Source organism: Hydra viridissima, unplaced genomic scaffold (assembly GCF_058129835.1).
Source record: "Hydra viridissima isolate aposymbiotic clone 2 unplaced genomic scaffold, HvirCarnegie_v1 scaffold_3, whole genome shotgun sequence".
NCBI lineage: Eukaryota > Metazoa > Cnidaria > Hydrozoa > Anthoathecata > Hydridae > Hydra > Hydra viridissima.
Genome location: NW_028324302.1, coordinates 13,132,153 through 13,151,633, shown reverse-complemented (window position 1 = coordinate 13,151,633; position 19,481 = coordinate 13,132,153). Strand labels below are relative to the sequence as shown.

Sequence of the window (19,481 nt, the reverse complement as noted above, 5' to 3'; positions counted from 1 at the left end):
TGTTTTTTCTTGCTTCTTTTCGCCGTAATCTTAAATTACTTTGAATATCGAGTCTTTCCATATACATCAAAATACTTTTTCACAGATGCATTTAGAAAAATCAAGGCATTTGCATGCTGCAACGTCAAATAAAGTATTTTCTGCATGCTTTTGAAATGTTATTATTTTGGACTTCCACTTGTCTGTTTGTTTTGTTTTGTTAACGGACTTCATAATATTTCTATACTTTTTTTTGTTTTGTTTTGTTAACGGACTTCATAACATTTCTATACTTTTGATTGTAATCAAGAAAGATTTTTACAATGCGTTTATGAGACACAGTAGGTATCGATGCTTTTCTCCACAAATTTTGTGCGCCAGATTTTCCGGTATTTCTTTTAAAGAAGGTTGTTTTCCACCACTTTCCACTATCATTTTATGCATTGAGAAAAGATAACTTAGCATAACATATTTGTATGTTGGCAAGACATTTTCACGTAAGTTTGCTGGTCAACCGAAGATAGGACAAGAAGACTTTTTTCTTGTTGTTTCTGCAGCAGAAGACATTTTTGCCATTGAAATTTTCTTTGATTTCAATCTATTTTGATAATAAACAGATGTAAATCAGAACTAATAAATTATAACCTGTGCTTTTTGCTCTTTATCTGAATATTTACTAAATAAATGTTTTGATTAAAGACATAATTTGTGGTAAATAATGCTGATGGTGATGGAAATAAATGACGTAAACAGTGACGACAAATGAAAACATCAACATCATAATTAAAATTACTTTGTTTTAAATAAAAATTGTTTTTTCTTAAAAACTAAGCGCCCTCTAGCGGCAACTGAAGACATTAAAATATTTTCTTAAAAATTGTAACCATTTTCAACCTGATCATTGTGTAATGTTTAAACTCTAATACAACTCTAGTATATGCATAGAATTTGTTATTTTTATTTTATAAAAAAGGTCAGAAAACGTGTTTTTGTAAGAAAAATAAAACCCTAGCGCGAACTGAAGACAAAAAATATACAAAAAAATTTGGCACAATTACTTTTTATAGCATTATGCAACTTTTCCGCTCTATTACAATTTCAAATTCAAAAATAGTTGTTTTTCGATACACCCTAGTAAAAAAAAACTTGTTATTTTAAGTTGAAAGATCACTTGTAATCAAATTATTATTGAAAAACGAATTTGAAACTAATTAAAAATTGAATATCTCAAAACTAGAAAAAGTATAACTGCCGCTTTTCACCCGGATTTTTCAAATATAAAGATAAAAACCATAAACACCCGCTATAATCAATGCTGCTTATAACGAACTTTTATAAACAAAAATAGAAACATAAATAAGTAATTAAGTAGGTAAATATAGACATAAATATGTAAATATGTTAATTACATTAGTAAATATATGAAAAAATGATTTTGAGATTTTTCGAAAATGAGCAATTGACAAATCACTCGAAATTTGTTTTCGGAAACGAAAACTACGCCCTAAGTTTTGTTTGAGTTTCAACGAAAACAAACGAATTGTTCTCGTTAAAAGAGATGCGTAAACTTTTTTTTTTCAGTTTGCGAAGAAAGTTGCTATCAAAAACATTTGTGTACTAAAGTAAGAGACGGTAAGTTAAATTCAGTTTTAGCTCCTTTAAAAGCATAATCTAATTAAAGTCATTGCTTAACATTCCTCAGACAGATCAAAGATCAGAAACAATTCGAATAATTGACAACACTGAATGAGACATTTAGAACATCCGATTACAAAGGTTGTAATAAAATAAAATTTGACACATTTCTTTTGAAATTATGACTTAATTGTCTTCATCTGTCTAGCGTTGACTTGGAGAACTTTTGAAATATTATTTTCATTTGATATTTGTTATTAAACGACATATTTTTGTAATTACGACTAGGTTGAATTTCACTAACACGTGAAGTTCAACCTCATCTTAACAATTTTACAATGATTATGATCTTGTTGTTAAATCTCAAAGTGCGTATTTATTATCATTTATTTGTCTTTATTCTGTTCAAAAGTTGAAAATTTCGAGCTTTGAAACGAAACATGTAAAATAGTCAGAACCAAATCGTTATCAGAAAATCATTCAAATGATATGGCCATCTGTATTTTTTTATTCTCTATGGCAACATCGCCATTCGAATTCTATTAAATAAATCCAAAGCTCAATATTGTTGTCCGCGAACATGTTAAAATGTAGAGAAGAATTTGGAACAAGCCAATCGCCACTCGTTTGTTCTTTGAGCTATTGCATAACTCTTCGGATTGTTGAAAAACAATTTTTTGTTTATTATCTAAATAATGTTTATGTTAGATTTTTCGATGTAGACAAGTTTAAAGAAGTAAGAACCATGGTATTGACACGTATGTATATGAATACTATTCTTATGCCAGTTTTATATTTTCTATGAATTTTTTTAAAATTATTCTTTATTTCTTTTATCAATCACCAGGGCTCGATAAAACTTTTTAACAAAAAAATTACGAGTTTGGGTTAGGCAAGGCAACAAAATCTTTTTTAAAATGTTTCGGTTCGATTAACTTTAATGGAAAATGATTTTTTTTGGCCTCGCTTTACTAACACTAATTTCGGATTAAATTCAAAAGGTCCTATGAGTTATTTACTTTCACTTTAGAACACAAGTCAAAACAATTAACACAGCTCTTAGAATGATATCTTAGTTTAATCTATTTTATTTAACGATCCAAAATATTAAGTCATATAAATAGACACAAAGAGATGTAGGTACTGAAGTTTTTTATTTTACTTTAGGTAGAATGATTAAATTGGACACCGCAATATCTATAGAAAAAGATAAGGATAAAGAAATGAAGGTGGGATATGAAAACTCCAATTTAAAATACATAAGCTTAGCAGTATTAGTTTTCCAAAATGCTGGGCTGATTCTTACTATACGCTATTCCAGAACTCTTGAAGGTGATATGTACATCTCTAGTACAGCAGTGTTCTTGGCTGAGGTAAATTAATACATAGAAATTTCAGAAAGTATAAAAACTATTTATTTCAATTTATATTAAAATTTGTATATAAATTTTCAATTTTTTTTTTTCATTTTTATAGATTCTTAAATTATTAGCTTGTTTGGTGTTAACACTTACAGAAGTTAAAAGTTTTGGTTCTTGGTTAAGATATCTGTACAATAATATAGTTGCAGACCCACTATCAACTTTAAAAGTTGCAATACCTTCCTTTATTTATGTTGTGCAAAACAACCTGCAGTTTATTGCTATATCAAATCTTGATGCTGCTACATTTCAAGTCACTTACCAGCTAAAGATTTTGACCACAGCTTTGTTTTCAGTTTTCATGCTAAACAAGTCTTTGTCAAAAGCTCAGTGGCTTTCATTAGTTCTTTTATTTATTGGTGTTGCATTAGTACAGTTTCAACCAAATCAGATTAATAATTCTTCAACCAATCAAAACCCTATTATTGGATTGATAGCTGTGGTTATTTCAAGTTTATGCTCAGGATTCGCTGGTGTTTACTTTGAGAAAATTCTAAAAGGAGCTGGAAATGTTTCAATATGGTTGAGAAACATTCAACTTGGTCTTTTTGGTGCTTTGCTTGGAGCAATTGGAATGCTGGCAAATGATGGTATCAAGATAAAAGAGAAAGGAATTCTTTTTGGGTACTCAACAACAGTTTGGTTTGTAGTTTTTATGCAGGCATTTGGTGGACTTTTAGTGGCTGTTGTAGTAAAATATGCTGATAATATTCTAAAAGGCTTTGCAACTTCATTTGCTATTATAGTTTCGTGTGTTGTATCAATTTATGCATTTAACTTTGTTTTGAGCTTCCAATTTGCTGTAGGTTCAATTTTAGTTATGGTAGCTATTTACATTTATGGGCTCCCACAAAATTATAAATGATTTTGAAATATTTATTTCTATTTATTTATTTATAAGTGCACACAGCTCAAAGTATACTGTTTAATAGTTTAACATTCTTAAGCATTTGTATTGTTTTAATGATTGTGTAAAATTTAGTTTAAAAATGTTGGAAAATCTCAATTCTTAACATACAGCATTTCAATCAAAAGATATTTTTTTAAATTTAAATTATTGTTAGTAATTTTAAAAAAAAATTTAGTGACTAGCTATTTTTAACAACTGGTATATGTATTTCTTCTGGGAGGTTTGATCAACCTGCAGTAAAAGCTTCCATTTAATCAATTTAGATTCTGTGGCTCTTTAGAGAATCGAATCTGTGATGATTTGGTTCTCTAAAAAACCAATAAAAATGACATAAAGGAAAAACTTTCTCTTAATGAGTTTTTTTCTTTCTATTTTGAGTTAGATAATGATCAAGTTCTAATTGCTGATTTTTTTTCAACTCTAAGTGTGGCTAATAAGTTGTTGGTTTTATGGGAAAATTGTGTTTTATTTTTTTCTAAGTCTTGTTAATAGTTTTAAATGAAAAATTTGATGGTATATTTTTTGAAAATATTGTATGTTTTTTATAATTTTCTATGAGCTTTTAAGTTTTAAGTCGTTAAATGTAAAAAAAAGAACATTAAGTACAATCTTTTATTGGTGCAAATTTGGTTTTCATTCTATGTGGTGGTCCAAATTTCTACTGAGTTCATACATCAATGGATAAGCATTAATCAATACTTGATTACAATCAATACTTGATTGTAATCAAATTGCAATATTTGATACTCTAGAAAAAATTTCCTACGTTTTTTATATTTCATCGTTGTAAAATGTGAAAAGGTTAATATAGAGATAGGAGTGAACTAGTGTTTAAGACCAGGGAATTTTTTTTTCTAGGCATCATTATTTAATTTCCAGGTGCCACCTGTAGATCTCAGTAATAACTGTAGGTGCTTTAACCTATATATTGCTTAAAAGACATAGTTTGTTTTGGTTTCGTAGCAAAATTTTTATTCGTCTTTCATTTCATTAACGGATAACATTTTGCAGAATCAAAACTGCTTTCAAATAAAAATGCGACTCGGAATCGAGAAGATAAAAGTTTCTTGTTTCTTTTTCTATATAGGTTTATTGATAGGTTAGAGGTTAGTCAATTGATTTAAAGGATCAGAATAAGCTTTAATTTACGACTCAGCCGTTGAAATAAACGTGTACTGAACAACTTATTTGTGAACGTGATAAACTAATGAATTCGCTAATCTAAACACTGGCATGATGATTTATGGCAAAATGTTTTTTTTTTTTTGATAATCGATTATCACGCACTTCTTCAATTACATTTTGAAACTGTTGATATGAAAAAATTCCTGCCTAATGAAAAAAAGTTCCCACCTAAATGGACATGTTCATTAAAATGAAATCCCTACCATTAAGGTGGTCCTATACCATTAAAAATGGAAAATTTCAAATATTTTTTTTTTACATAATTTTGTGCAAAATTTATACTAGTTTAAGTTTTTTTAATAATTTTAAATAAATTCAGAACACAAGTTGGTATATTTTTAATTTTAAACAAAGTGCTGAAATTGTTTTGCGTAGTTACGCCCCTAGCAACGTAATTTTTAAAATTAAAAAAGTTTCCTCTGATCTTTTTTACCCACTGCTAAAATGAATGTTTGAAAATGTAAACGCTGCATTTTTAAAGTATAGTTTGCCAACTTTCAAACTCATTTTTTGGCTATACTTTGCAAGAACAAAACTATATTAACCTTGTGCTTCATTTAATTTGTTTGAATTTAGTAAATTGGTACTGCAGTTAAAATTTTGTTATGGGTCGAAGAAAGTCAGGTTACAAACCTTTAAAAAGAGTATTTCATGGAAATCGATTTGTAGTTGCTCCACCAAAAACAATAAATAATTCAATTCCTACTTCAGAAATCATAAATGAAGCTCCATGTTCAGCAAGTGGTTTAAAATTGAAAAATAATAACGTGAAGGAAGCAGATTTGAATACATCTTATTTGCTAATAGACTTTAATATTTTGGCAGAAACAATATGTTTGTATTCAGTTTGCCCAGAATGTAATCAAATGGGATTATGTATTCAAAATTTAACAACAGAAAAGAAAGGATGGGCAAATAAACTGAGACTTTCCTGTACTTATTGTCAATGGAGTAAAAATATTTTTACCTCTAAAGAAATTATTTTACCAAATAAAAGTGGTCAAAAATGTTTTGACATTAACACTAGATGTGTTATGGCACTTCGAGATATTGGCAAAGGTCTTGCATCAATTCAGACCTTTTCGCGTATACTAAGTTTAACAGATCCTATAAATCTCAAAGCTTATAACGAAATTAACAACAAAATGTTAGATTCATACATGACTGCTGCTAATGAAAGTATAACCAGTATATGAAAGTATAAACTTTTATGGACCTAAGTACCGATAGTTTATTGATTAAATGTTTGCATGGAATGACCCAGAATGTCAATGAATCACTTAATGCAATGATTTGGTCTCGATGCCCTAAAAATCAATATTGCAGTCAAAAAATAATTAAAATTGGTGTTTGTTCAGCAGTTATTCATTTTAATGATAGATTTAATGGGCTTCATAATGTATTTAAATTTTTAAACATTACTCCTGGAGCTTCATTTTGCATAAATGGTCCAAAACGAGATTTATGTAGAATAAAAAAAGCTAACAAGAAGTCAAGTAGTTCCTATAAAAAGCAAAGAAAAGTTTTAAGAGCTAAAAGAAAGGGTTTTATTGATGAACAGACAAACACAAATGACTATGAGTCTTATATAACTGGAGCATATTGATTTTTTTATGTGTGATGTTATTTTGATACTTGTTATTTTCTATTGATTTTCTTATTTTTGTTTTTCTCAGTTTTTGATTTTTGCCTATTTTTAGTCACCGTTTCCAGAATAAAATCTCCTAGGTTTTACAATTTGACCTAAAAATTTCCCAAGTTATTCATTTAAGTTTGATCTACAACCTGAACTAAAATGAAAGTTTTTTACTTTGTATTTTTTGAAATTTTGATATAAGAACTAACATAACTATAGTCACTTTTTGATATAAATGGTCTTTTATCTATAAAATATAAGCTACTCAATAAATTTTATTGATTTTAGTTCAAATTGTTCTTCATAGTAATAAAAAACTTTTTGTAAAATTTTATTTAATAAGTAAATATGGTTTAAAAGTTATTAAGGAAACAGTAATTGGGGTATTTCGGGTCCCAACATGGTTTATTAACCCCGTAAAAAAACTTTTTCAAATTTTTTTGTTTTTTTTTTCTTTTTTTATACCTGGGCATCCTATTATATGCAGTAAAAAGTGTTTTAAGGTCAAACGTCAGCGACACAAGTTTGATGGTATAGGACCCCCTTAACTTAATCTTTCATTTAAAAAAACAACTACATCTATTAATACGATAGCACCGAAGTATCCACGGACTATTTGGTGACCTAATACCTGGGTTTGACGTTTTTTTACGTTTTCTTATGAACAACTTAATCCAAGTTAGAAAAAACAACTTTGCTTTTGATTTTGTAAAAGATTAAAGGGATGAAGTTGATTAAAATCTAAAGTGGTCTGTAAACTCAAACCCATTGTTTTGCATCTGCCTAAATTTAAAGTTACTTGTGAAAGAATTGGTTGAAAAAAAAAAATTACTTTTGAAAGAAGTTAAATTAGATGTATGGAAAAGGAAATGGGAGAGCAGTATCATCAGGTGCCAAGTAATGAAATTAATCCAAATTACATTTATCCTAGCAAGTTTAAGCAACACTTTAATACTTTATTGTATGATAGTTATTTTTAAAAACATCCACCATTTCCAACAAAATTTAAAAGGCTAATTTAATATAAATAATGTAATGTAATAGGTTTCAAGATCAGGAACTTTTACAGTAAAGAACTAATTAGTAGCATTTATACATTAACTTTTATATACAAATTTGCTTTGTTGAAATTTTAATGGGCTTGCACTTACCCACAACACAAATTTTTACACCATCGGTTGGTTTTACTTAATTGAAACCAGCATGTTCTCTTACTACTGGCTCTTTAGCTATTTTTAGATATTTAAATTATTTTTTTTTTTTTGTAGTAAAAATTATAATTCATTTAAATGTTTTTTTTAATATTCATACATTTTCCAAGTTAGAACTACTTAGAATTATCAGAGCTAGCAATCCTCACAAGAAAGCGTAGAGAGAAATAAAAAAAAACGATACAACAACGGTCGCAGAAAATTTGTGGTATCGGTTACTGGGACAAAATGTATAAAAATTTTGATAAAGGAAACGAGTTTTGAATCGGCTTAATATTTCGGAAACAAATACTTAAAACAGCAGGAAATAAGCGGGAAAAAAAGTCGCAAGAATTCCAACGCAATTTAAACTACAGACATATCTGAAGTTAAGGCAATAGAGGAAAATTTATTCAAATATTTATAAAATTAACAAATATGTTATAATTATATTAAATATATATAAAACTAATTGCCTTATTGTTGTTATCAAAAAACAGACGGCAGATGCAAATTTTTTAAACCCATTTCAGATGAAAACTATAGTTTAATGGACTTTGATAGAGAAGATTGTGCATAGCAATAAAATAGTATATTAAACAAAGTTACAATAAAACATACAGAATAAAGAAAATTTAACAAGCAAGTGGCGGAACAAATAAAGAACGCCAAAGATAATTCACCATTTAGCTCAGACTAGAGTAATTAAACACTAATTTGAGTTATAGGGAAATATTGCGTAGAATTGAGTCGTAGGAAAATGGTTACGTAAATCTCTAAGGGCCTGTTTATATGGAAAGCGGGCTGGCTCGTTTGCCGAGCCAGCCTAAAAATACTGATAAACAGTGTTGAAATTAAATGTTGCGTAATCTAAATTGATGATTAGTATTGAGCACGACGAGTCTAACGTGCTTTGCCAATTTAGTGTTTGACTCAGCTCGTTTAGATTTGTTGAAATTCCAAGCTCTTATAGAAACAGTGAAAGCAAATAGCCAAGTCAAATCTAAAAATACACCATCTAAGACTACTCTAACTTGTATCTATCATTGATGCGTATATTTTAGACGTGTATTAGATATCGAAAAAACGTTAAACTACAGAGATTCTTTTTATGCCCAATTGTAGACGCGTATTAGTTCTATAAACTAGATCAAAACATAGACGTCTCTTTTCGGTTAAATATAGGATGTATTTAAAATGTCTAGATGTATTTAAAATGTATGTTTATAAACTAGATCAAAACATAGATAGGGTCGTTTCCACACCTACCGTAAGTTTAATAAAAGTTTTCATAATATATTAGATTAGTCAAAAAGTAGAAATGCTTTAGAAATGAATTTTTGCAGCCGTCAATATAATACTATAACGGTTAGTTTAAAATTATTCTTACTCTAAAATTTAAATCAATAATGTACTTGTTTTGATCAAACTTTTAAAGCGCAGTTTTCCATACTTATCGTAAGTGTTTCACACTTATCGTATAAATTGTCGACACTTATCGTATATTTTAAAATCTGCCTTAGTGTCTGGTTTAAAATGCGCCAACCAACTTAAAAAATTAGCGTTCGGCTTATGGTGGTTTTATAATTGAACTTCATTGTTTAGTTTTTAACGCATTACTTTGCCTCGATTATATTTTTATTCAACTAATAACAGAATATGGTTTTTTTTGTGTTTTTGTGTGTAAATCATGTTTTGAATACTTTTAAAAAATCACCAATATTTTAAATAAAGTTTCATTTTTCTAAGAAAACAATTTTTAATGAATAAAAAAGTCAAATATACAAAATGTTCATAATCTTGAATCCCCCCCCCCCCCAACCTCTCCAACAGAAGAATATTTGGTACCTTTACTGCGTGCAAAAATAGAATATGAGCGTGTCATTATTTTTTAATAAAATTTGGCAGGTACATAGAAAATAGATATAGAAAATTGATTCAAAAGTTAGAAAAAAAACCATCATCCCTTCAATGTCAATTCACTTCCAGAACAGGAATGAAGTTTTCAATAGCAATGAAATCACTAAAAACGTTAGTAACTGCAAAAAAAAAAAACAAATTGCAATAAACTTACAACACTCTACTTTTAAAATATTATCTAAGTCAATATAAAATTCTTAAAAAAAGACGAGAAAAATCCATCCTTACGACACCTACCTCGAGCACGCGGTGAAAAAATGGTGACAGATTTTAACTTTAAAATCGGTGCCGTAAATCGCAGATACGCACATACCTACAAAATCGATTTTACACAACAATCATTATAAATAACCGCCATTAAAGAAACGTGCATGGTGGAAACTTGTTTTTAGAAAAGAATAAAGATTTATACATAGCTAAATTTATGCTAAACTATGAACGGCATAAGTCATAATGATAATAATTTTGAATGAGTTTTAAATAAATAAAATTACATGCTATTACAAATTACTTGCTAATATAACGCGAAATATTTTCATGGTTTCAGTGCATATCATTTTACTTAAATCACTTCATGATCTGAAAGATAAAAACGTTATTCTTAAGTTGATACTTTTATTGGTAAATTAAAATATGATTGTAATATAAATGTGTATTTTTATAATAATATATGATGTTTTTAATAACGCAAAAAAACTACTTTAGTGGTTGGCTGTGCACATAACAATTCCATTGAGAAAATTAGAAAAACGATAGTGAAAGGAAGGAGTTTTTAGAAGTTTAACTTGTGCGAGTTAGATAATAATTTTTTCGTTTTATTTCCGTTTTTTGTCTTGAAATAAGAACAACGACGTCGTAGGCATATTCAAAAGCAATACAAGAAATTACTAGAATCCTCATCTGTATCTTTAGACAGACAGTACATTTAATGTGGGATTCTTAGGGGGAGATAATAGTTCATTTTATGAAAATGAAAGGACATTAGAATTTGAGGAATATTCTGACTATATTGAATATTTGTTTTCTGACAATGAATACTCTAATAACCACAAGCTTAATGAGTACAACTAAAATCAACGTTGAAGGAAAGTTTGTCTGCATGTTTTTCAGAATTCAGGGTACCTCATGCATATGTGAATAAGTTACTTTGTATTTTAAGGGAAAATGGCTTCAAAGTTCCTTGTGATGCTAGAACCCTTCTGAAAACAATACAAAAAATTGAAACATGCAGTCATGTAAAGAAAAATATATTTATTTTGCAGTTGAAATAGTTAAATTAATGCAAAGGAATTTGATGCTTAATGCTGAAAGTATATAAATAACATGTAATATAGATGGTTTACCAATATTCTAGTATTCTAATTTTCAGTTGTGGCCGATACTTGGATTGAGCTGGAAAAAAATATTCATGATTGCTTTGTATGGTTGTGAAGGTAAACCAGAACCAGTATATTTGTTTTTGGCTAATCTTATTGAAGAAACAAAAGAAATTTAGGCTGGTGGTTTTTGAAACTATACTTTTAGTATATTATCCTTTATATGTGATGCACCAGCACGTTCTTTTATAAAATGTGTTGTTGGTCACACTTCAAATATGGCTGTGAGAGATGCACAACCATTGGGACATATTGTTCTTAGCAAATTGTGTTTGACAGTGAAGAACTGCATGTCTTATGTGATGAAAGTACATTCAGGAACTTTGAATACCCAGAACATCAAAAGAAGCTCTCTCCATTGTGTGAATTGGATATTCAGATTATTTCAATGTTCATCCTAGACTATATGCATGTAGTCTGTGTTGGTGTTACAAAAAGAATTTTATTTTTTCTATCTTCAGGCTGGAGTGTAGACTTTCTTGTTGCTTGATGGAGGATCTATCTAGTATAATAGCCTCATATTATGGAACATTGCTATCTGATTTTGCACTTCAACTATATTCATTAAAGGAACTAAAATGATGGAGAGCAACAGAATTCTATATGTTTCTTCTATAAATTGGTTCAATTGTATTAATAAGTGTTGTTTTGTCAGACATGTTTGTAAATTCTTTATGTCTTCATGTTGCCATGTCAATTTTATTGCAAGCAGATAATCAAATTAGTAACACATCTCTTGACTTTGCTTTTAAATTATTAAATTTTTTTGCAAAACAATCATCTAATTCTTATGCATGTGCATTTTTGGTGTACAATGTTCACAGTTTAACTCATTTACATGAAGATGCAGTTAATATGCAATGTTCTTTAAATAGCATATCAGCTTTTCCATTTGAAAACTATTTGCAACACAAAAAATAGTTAATAAAAATATTCAAGAAACCCAGTTCCTCAAGCTGTACGTAGAAAACAGGAGTTTGAGTTATCTCATCCAAACAATATTTACAAACAGAAGAAGTATGAGTATTCAACATGACCACTGCTTTTTGATGAAAAACAAAAAAATTAGTCATTTAAAAGAAATGGTTGATGAGAAAACATTTAAATGTACAGTAATTAACTTAAAAACATAAAAAGTTTGATGATGATGATGATGATGATGATGATGATGATGATGATGATGATGATGATGATGATGATGATGATGATGATGATGATGATGATGATGATGATGATGATGATGATGATGATGATGATGATGATGATGATGATGATGATGATGATGATGATGATGATGATTTTATATTTATTATTAAAAGAAATAATGATAATAATACTATTAAACTAATGATAATGCAAAAAATGATAATAAAAGTAATATAAGAAAACAAAAATTCAATTAATTTTTTTTTTAAATAATTTATTTATTATGTTAGTTACAGTTTGTAAAACACATCATTTATACACGAGTATGTCTGGGAAGTTTTCAAAAGCTGTATGGAAGGAAAATAAAAGGGTAGTAGAGGATGTTTTAATTAAGTGGATTGATAAGGAAGGGAAACATTTATTGCTGAAGAAAAACTATAATCATGCACTAAAAAACAACATTTCACCAACAAAAGAATGGCACAAATTTCAACTGTTAAAATGTATGATAAGAGATGGTCAGTATTTAAATTGTTTTATTTATTTTAGGTGACTTAACTACTTTTGTAGCAAAATATTTTTAAATTAGATTCTTTTTCCTGTTGTGAGGAGTACAACTTTTCTATATCAGATGACAATTACGTTGAAGAAATCATTAAAAAAAAGGATAAAAAATTGTTCCTTACAACACTGCCAGAACCTCCACTGTTTATAAATAAGTCCAATGCCAAAAGTATAACACAAAACCTAGGTAATTATAATATGACTTTGTTTTAATGGATTATTCACAGAAGTAGTTGTTCATGCTTCGAGTTCTTGCTTATTTTATAACTCTCTTTATATCTTAGTAAAATACTTTTTTTATTGGGGTCCTAATTTATTTTATGTTGTTAAATTGGGTTCACATAATATTGAAAATCTTCTTAAATTGATATTATTGACAAAATTTTATTGTGTTGAATATACCTGTGATTGATCAATTTGTTGTTAAAAGCAAAATTGAATGTTAAATTGAATTGATTGTTATATCATTTGTCTTACTTCACTAATGATTATTATCTCTTTTGAATAGAGTTGTTAATAGATTCAGAGAGAGAAGAAGAGGCAGTTTCTCAATCTCATTTTATTGTTGAGCACAATAAAACAAAGCAAAGATCTTCAAGATTAATTGTGAGTAGTTTTAGCATTTGAACAGGTTTAGTATAGTATAAACAGTTGAGCAAATCTCTTTGATAGCCAAACATTTTACAGGAGGAAAGATCAAGGAGTGCTCTTGAGCTAAGCCCTAAGAAATGTAAGAGGAAATTATCAATAATGGTATGTCATAAAGCAGAATAATATGAGACTTTTTAGTTGTTTATTTGTCAAAGTAAGATTTTCTTTAGCACCTGAATTTTTATTTTCATTCTAGCCTGTTTAACTGATAATTTGCATGTATTAATTTTTTTTACAAATACAATATTGCAAAGTAGTTTATTTGCAGTCAAGACTATTTTTATTAGGATTCCCGTCTGCCTCTTTTGCCAGTGTCTGATTCTACGGAAGAAGTTATTGCTGATGTAAAAAGTAAGCTTTCAAAAATATTAAGGCAACTACAGGGAGTGAATAAAATAACAAATGACATATTTTTTGGGTTGTTTTTATTTATTCCTCTTATTTGCATTTGTATAATATTGGCGGTAAGTGATGTATCTAGAAGTTGTTTAGGGACACAGGTAAAAAGAGTTTCAGCTTATATTATGAACTTTTTTTTTTTTTTAAAAAAAAAAAATCAGCACACAGTCATATGGATATTTGTAACAAAAAAAATCCATCTTCCAAAAAACAGTATTTGCAGAAGAAAAGGTCCTTGATTTCTGAATTTGAGAATCAGTGCCCAAAATTTTGAATGCTGTCAGAACAGTCTAGATTACACCCTAAAAAGCACTTATATATGAATTATATTTATTTTTACTAATTTGATCTTGAGTTATGGCAGAATATTTTAGGTGCCCAAACTGGCATACCAGTGTTAAAATCAGCCTGGATATATCACTGGGGGATATTTACCCAAACAGTGTTAGAATCAATTTATAAACAACTAATAGGATTTTTTTGCTATTTGGTTTACATGAGCTAAATAGTAATTTTAGGTAACTATTAGCCTTTTTTCATATATACACTATTGTTTATAGAGGTGCAACATCTTATTCTCAAAGATATATAATTTATAGTTCATTCAAATAGTTTATTTCATGTATTCAAATAAACATTTCATTAACATGTTCAAATATATATGTCAGTTTATTGTAAAAATATCTATCAGGTTGTTTTCCAATCAGCTACAATCTAAATTAAATCAAAAAAGCAATGGGAAAAAGATAAGTCTTGAAAACCTAGTAAATATCTGGAGTGTTTTATGAGATATAGTTTTAATGTGTCTATAACTGTTATCTGTATCAAAAATGTACTTTTCAGCTTATTTTTGTGCCATATTAGTATTTTTGTCTCTGTTATATTTGTTTAATTGACAGATTCAAAGAAAAATTTGATTTCATTAAAGCTTTTACTTTCAATATAAGAATTATAATAAATACATTAATCACACAAACTTAATATTTATAGTAAAATAGAACGTTCCTAGAAATATACAGAACATTCTGGAATATTATTATATATCTAGAAGGTTCTATAGAAGATTCTCTAATGTTTTGTTGAATCTAGAAAATTCTAGAAAAGACCATAACAGTCTCCATCACCTTGTTTTAGCTATACCAAAGTAAATTTATGTTAAATATTTTAAATTTTTTTCATTTTGACAGATTCTTTTGAATTCAATGGTGGTTCAATAAAAGACCTAGAAAAATTCGTAACTGATGTTTTGCAAAATGCTCGTAACCAGAAAAGAAAAGAGTTTAATACAGGTAAATTGATGATACATTGTTGTTAATTCACATTTTTTAAAATCGGTAAAATATTTTTAAATTAACTAATATTATTACTATTATTTACAGTATTATTATTGTTATTATTGTTGTTGTTGGTGTTGTTGTTGTTGTTGTTGTTGTTGTTGTTGTTGTTGTTATTATTATTATTATTATTATTATATTATCATTATTACATATATCTTTTTCAGATAATTGAAGATGCAGAGGTTAAAAAATAGGAAAAAACAGCTTAATAAGGTTACTTCGTACCAGAAAAACTTATCATATCTCATATCTTATTTGATGTTTTTATGAAATTTAACAACAAGCCGACTGAAAATTTATATATTTCATGTAAATAGATTTTTTAATAATTTTATGTCTTTTAATGCATTAGTGCATTTATTTACATGCGTCAACATTATATTTTAGATACCGATGACGTGGAACAGCGATTTGGCGATTTGGCGATTCAATCCTCATTCTTTCGCTCTCAAAAACAATTTTATTTGTTTCGTTTGCTTTTATTGGCGCGTTTGATCCACCTTCAGCATGATTAAAATAGTTAATGTGTAAATCTAACTTTACAGTTGTTGAAATTTTTGTTGTAGAAAAACCATTAGAAACAAGCCAAACTAAAATTAAAAAATAATTAAATGATATTAAAATGCAGTTGGGCGTTTCATTACTACTATATAAAGTTCGAAATATTTTTTAAAAAACAATGTTATTTAGTTCCACACACACAAAAAAAACAATCATTTTATAGAAAGCAGGTGTCTGGTACCCGACGTTGCATAAGTCAGGGGATCACACAATGTAACCATTGAATTAGAAACTGTTTTGTCGACAAAATGGTACATTTTTAACTATGTGCACTCAGACGTGGTGTTATCAAAGAACAATATGACAAATAGATGAAAGAGGCAAGATGTGGTTACATATAACGTCTTAATTTTTTATGGAAATATCTTTAACTCGAAGTTCATGTTTAATTTTTTAACCGAAGGAAGCCACAATACACAACTTTGCTTTCTTATTTTTCATTAGTTTGGAAGGATATCAATTCAATGTTTTTTCCCAACGTACTGAGCTTTTTTACACATTAATAGTACTTCATATTGGTAGAGCAGAAACTGAAGACGTTAATTTGATTTTAGCAAGTTTGGCATTTAATGTGTCATTTAACTTTATGTCTAAATATTATTATATAAATTAATGAAGCTTAACTTATTTTAAAATAATGATCTAATATTTTGAAATAAATTGAACTTACAAGTTTGAAATGCAAGATTATTGTAAAATTCAGGAAACAAACAATTGCTTCACCCATTCAAAAAATGAATATTTAAAGTTATTTTAATTAAGAATATCAGTCTTTCAGGAAGTTGGAAATCAAAAAAAAGTCTAGGTTTTTGAAATTTTGAAATCTGTCAAAACAGAAAAATGTTATGAAAATTTTAAAAAATTAGGAGATTACAAACGTTACAAACCAAATTTGAATTTTCGCGCGACGTAAAAACAAATAAAATACTCGTGTAATTGTTGTTGTTAATTCAAGCCATCACAAATGTTTTTGTGGGATTAAAAAAACTTCTAAAATGGCTCCATCAAGAAATAATGATGAGAGCAGGAAACTTAAATGTATGTTGTGCTTAAAACGGCTAGTAGAGAACTAAGTGACCTCAATAAAGAAAAAGTTAACTCAATTTTGCAAACATCAATCAACTTCAATGACCCATGAGTTTTAATAGGCACCTTTGAATGTTTTAATAGGCACCTTTGAATGTTGCAGGTCTTCTCTTGGAAGAGCATCTGAAGGTAAAGAGATTAATTTTCCACCTTTGTATATCATTTTGACAATAATCTGACCAAATTAGCAAGAGAATCAAAATAATGTAGAGTGCTTTATTTGTCAAACAGCAAGTACCCAAGGTTGTTTAAAACAAGCGAAACTCCTAAGACCAATTTTACCAGTCAGTCTAATCAAAAACCATTAGTTAAGCAAGAAACGCTGCTTTGGTTTTCTCTTACTAATTGGTCATGAAGTAGCACACTCTTATACAAAATCATCATTTTGTCAGAAAAATTAAAGAAATAGCAACGAGAGACAAACATGCATCAGCCACAAAGAAAACATTCTCTTCCAGTGCATCTTGGATCATCCTCAGTATCAAAAGAACAAAATCAGCATTTACTCACTGCGCAAGATCTTGTTCAAGTGCAAGTTAATACAGACCTCTCCAATTTAAAAATGCAAAAATTGGAATCAACTTTTAATAAAATCTTTAAAACAAGAATAGTTGAGCCATACTTTCCAGTTAACTTTCAAAAGATTGGTCAAACTTTTTCAAAAATTTTTATTGTTTCATCAATTCCAAGTAAGTTTGGAATAAAAGTTGTTGTTCATTGTCAAAAATGGAAAATAATTCTTGAGAAAAATTCTTGAGAAAGGAGACCTGCTTTCAACTCTATCATTAAATTTGAGATAGATGGTGGTGGAGGATTTCTAAAAGAGTGCCTTAGCATCGTATCAAAACAATCAGCACCTTCAAGCATGCATCCATATGATGGTGTAATTCAAAAAGTCTCCACCTAACTGGTTCATCTCGAACAATTGAATCCTTAAAGAGATGCCACAAAGCTTTCATTGATTCTCTTCAAAACTGAGCAGAACTCTTCAAAAGTGTCATTTATTCTCTTATTCTCACATCAAACTGAGAAAAATCTTTTGTTCTTGATTTGGTACCTCCCATGGAACTACATTAGGTGATGGGAGTTGTAAATCACCTTACAAAGTTTCTTAAAGAAACTTGGATGGATTTGTCTAAATGGCTTGAAGAGAAAAGAATTAATGAAGAGAAAAGCCTTGATTGTCTTCAGAAATTTGCTGAGAGCCAAGCAGCTATTCAAGCAATCCCAGTCATTCACAAAATTTAATGAAGTTGTTGAGGCTTGTGTTGGTATGAGCTTGGAATAAAACTATTAGAAAAAATCCAAAACTTTAAAGAACGTAGAAGTGCATGTGTTTCACCAAAGGTCCACACAGTTTTTTACCGTGTGCAACACTTCATACAAAGGAAACAATCATCATTGGAAATCTACTCAGTGGAGGTAATTGAGGCACTTCATCATCAACTCAAGATTCATTGGCAGCAATTCAAGCACTCCCCAATTGGAGAAAAGCTCAAAAACTGTGTAGTGGACCACTGTTCAAGACAACGCTTTAACAAATCTTTAATGTATGAAACAAATTTTTAATTGATTTTTGGAACAAAGAATGATGGATTAAACATGCCTTATATTGCGCTCTATGTCAAAATAATGGAATATGTTTTTTTTTAGAATCATTGGTTAATATATTTCATATTTTTGACTGTTTATTCAAATAAATACTGTTAATAATACGGTAGAAATGCAAAATACAATTTTCATTTGTGAGAATTTTCAATCAAATAAAGAATGAATTTTTAAACTTAAATTTCTTTCTTCTTCTTAGAGATTAGATTTCAGTGATAACATATTTTTTAAAATATGATTTAAGCAATAGAGAATTCTGAAAAATATATATAAGTTGCACAACTACGTAAAAGCAAAGAAAGAAAAAAGAAATATGTAACTGTAATAGAAATATAGTCGTCTTGATTTTACAAGCTATTTCGGCAGTATGATACCCATGGCAAAAATGATTGGAAAGTTTTATGGATCTCGCAATGTGGTAGTATGGCTGAAAAAAGTTAAAGATGGACAATCTGTCTTTAATAATTTCGTTATTTTTTGAAGGAAGTGCATCCGCCTAATATAAACAACTTAGCGATAGCAAGAAAACCTCCATCTCCGTTGCAAGCAGATTTTGATAAAATTCAACACCAACAATTGAAATACAAGAAGATTCTACACCTGCTTCTCAAAAATATAAGTAGACTGGTGTCTACCACTTCGTCTACCTCAAGGGGATAAGAATACTGAAACTCAGGAAACATCAACATAGGTTACGAAAAACTACAGGATTGGAAAACAAGTTTACGTTTGTCCCGTTGACGCAAAGTGCACCTCAATTTGGAAAATTGGAAATTTAACCAACATAATCAAAAATAAAAATATTGATATTGATGGTGTACCAAGACATGTGCGAGACGTGAGGAAAGTTCCTGCATCAGATTTAAATAAATAGAAG

At 28.7% G+C, this 19,481-nt stretch overlaps 4 protein-coding genes across 12 annotated transcripts in view; 2 read left to right on the top strand and 2 right to left on the bottom strand.

Moving 5' to 3' along the window:
* Positions 1–19,481, bottom strand: part of LOC145202058 (uncharacterized) — a 177,452-nt gene that overhangs the window by 126,648 nt on the left and 31,323 nt on the right. The gene's annotated exons all lie outside the window — the stretch shown is intronic.
* The window catches only part of LOC149891088 (uncharacterized), a 107,310-nt gene that overhangs the window by 56,506 nt on the left and 31,323 nt on the right, over positions 1–19,481 (bottom strand). The gene's annotated exons all lie outside the window — the stretch shown is intronic.
* On the top strand, positions 1,508–4,570 carry LOC149891091 (UDP-galactose translocator-like). 3 transcript variants are annotated; one of them, XM_090083355.1, is made up of 3 exons: positions 1,508–1,611; positions 2,782–2,987; positions 3,091–4,570. In XM_090083355.1, the coding sequence occupies exons 2-3, from the start codon at positions 2,787–2,789 to the stop codon at positions 3,898–3,900; spliced, it is 1,011 nt and encodes a 336-aa protein (XP_089939481.1). In that variant the 5' UTR covers positions 1,508–1,611; positions 2,782–2,786; the 3' UTR covers positions 3,901–4,570. The 3 variants fall into 3 exon arrangements, with proteins under 3 accessions (XP_089939481.1, XP_089939478.1, XP_089939479.1); XM_090083352.1 differs by lacking the exon at positions 1,508–1,611 and adding an exon at positions 2,180–2,372; XM_090083353.1 differs by lacking the exon at positions 1,508–1,611 and adding an exon at positions 2,559–2,615.
* Positions 11,291–16,329, top strand: LOC149891090 (uncharacterized). 7 transcript variants are annotated; one of them, XR_016451102.1, is made up of 9 exons: positions 11,291–12,359; positions 12,689–12,916; positions 12,988–13,149; positions 13,471–13,568; positions 13,650–13,692; positions 13,901–13,964; positions 15,200–15,301; positions 15,514–15,562; positions 15,737–16,329. XR_016451102.1 is itself a non-coding variant. In XM_090083017.1 (8 exons), exons 1-7 carry the CDS (start codon positions 12,682–12,684, stop codon positions 15,519–15,521), a joined length of 720 nt encoding a protein of 239 aa, XP_089939143.1. In that variant the 5' UTR covers positions 12,597–12,681; the 3' UTR covers positions 15,522–15,562; positions 15,737–16,329. The 7 variants fall into 7 exon arrangements, 5 of the variants coding, with proteins under 5 accessions (XP_089939147.1, XP_089939143.1, XP_089939144.1 ...); XM_090083017.1 differs by lacking the exon at positions 11,291–12,359 and having other exon boundaries at positions 12,597–12,901; positions 13,650–13,715; XM_090083018.1 differs by lacking the exon at positions 11,291–12,359 and having other exon boundaries at positions 12,597–12,916; positions 13,030–13,149; positions 13,650–13,715.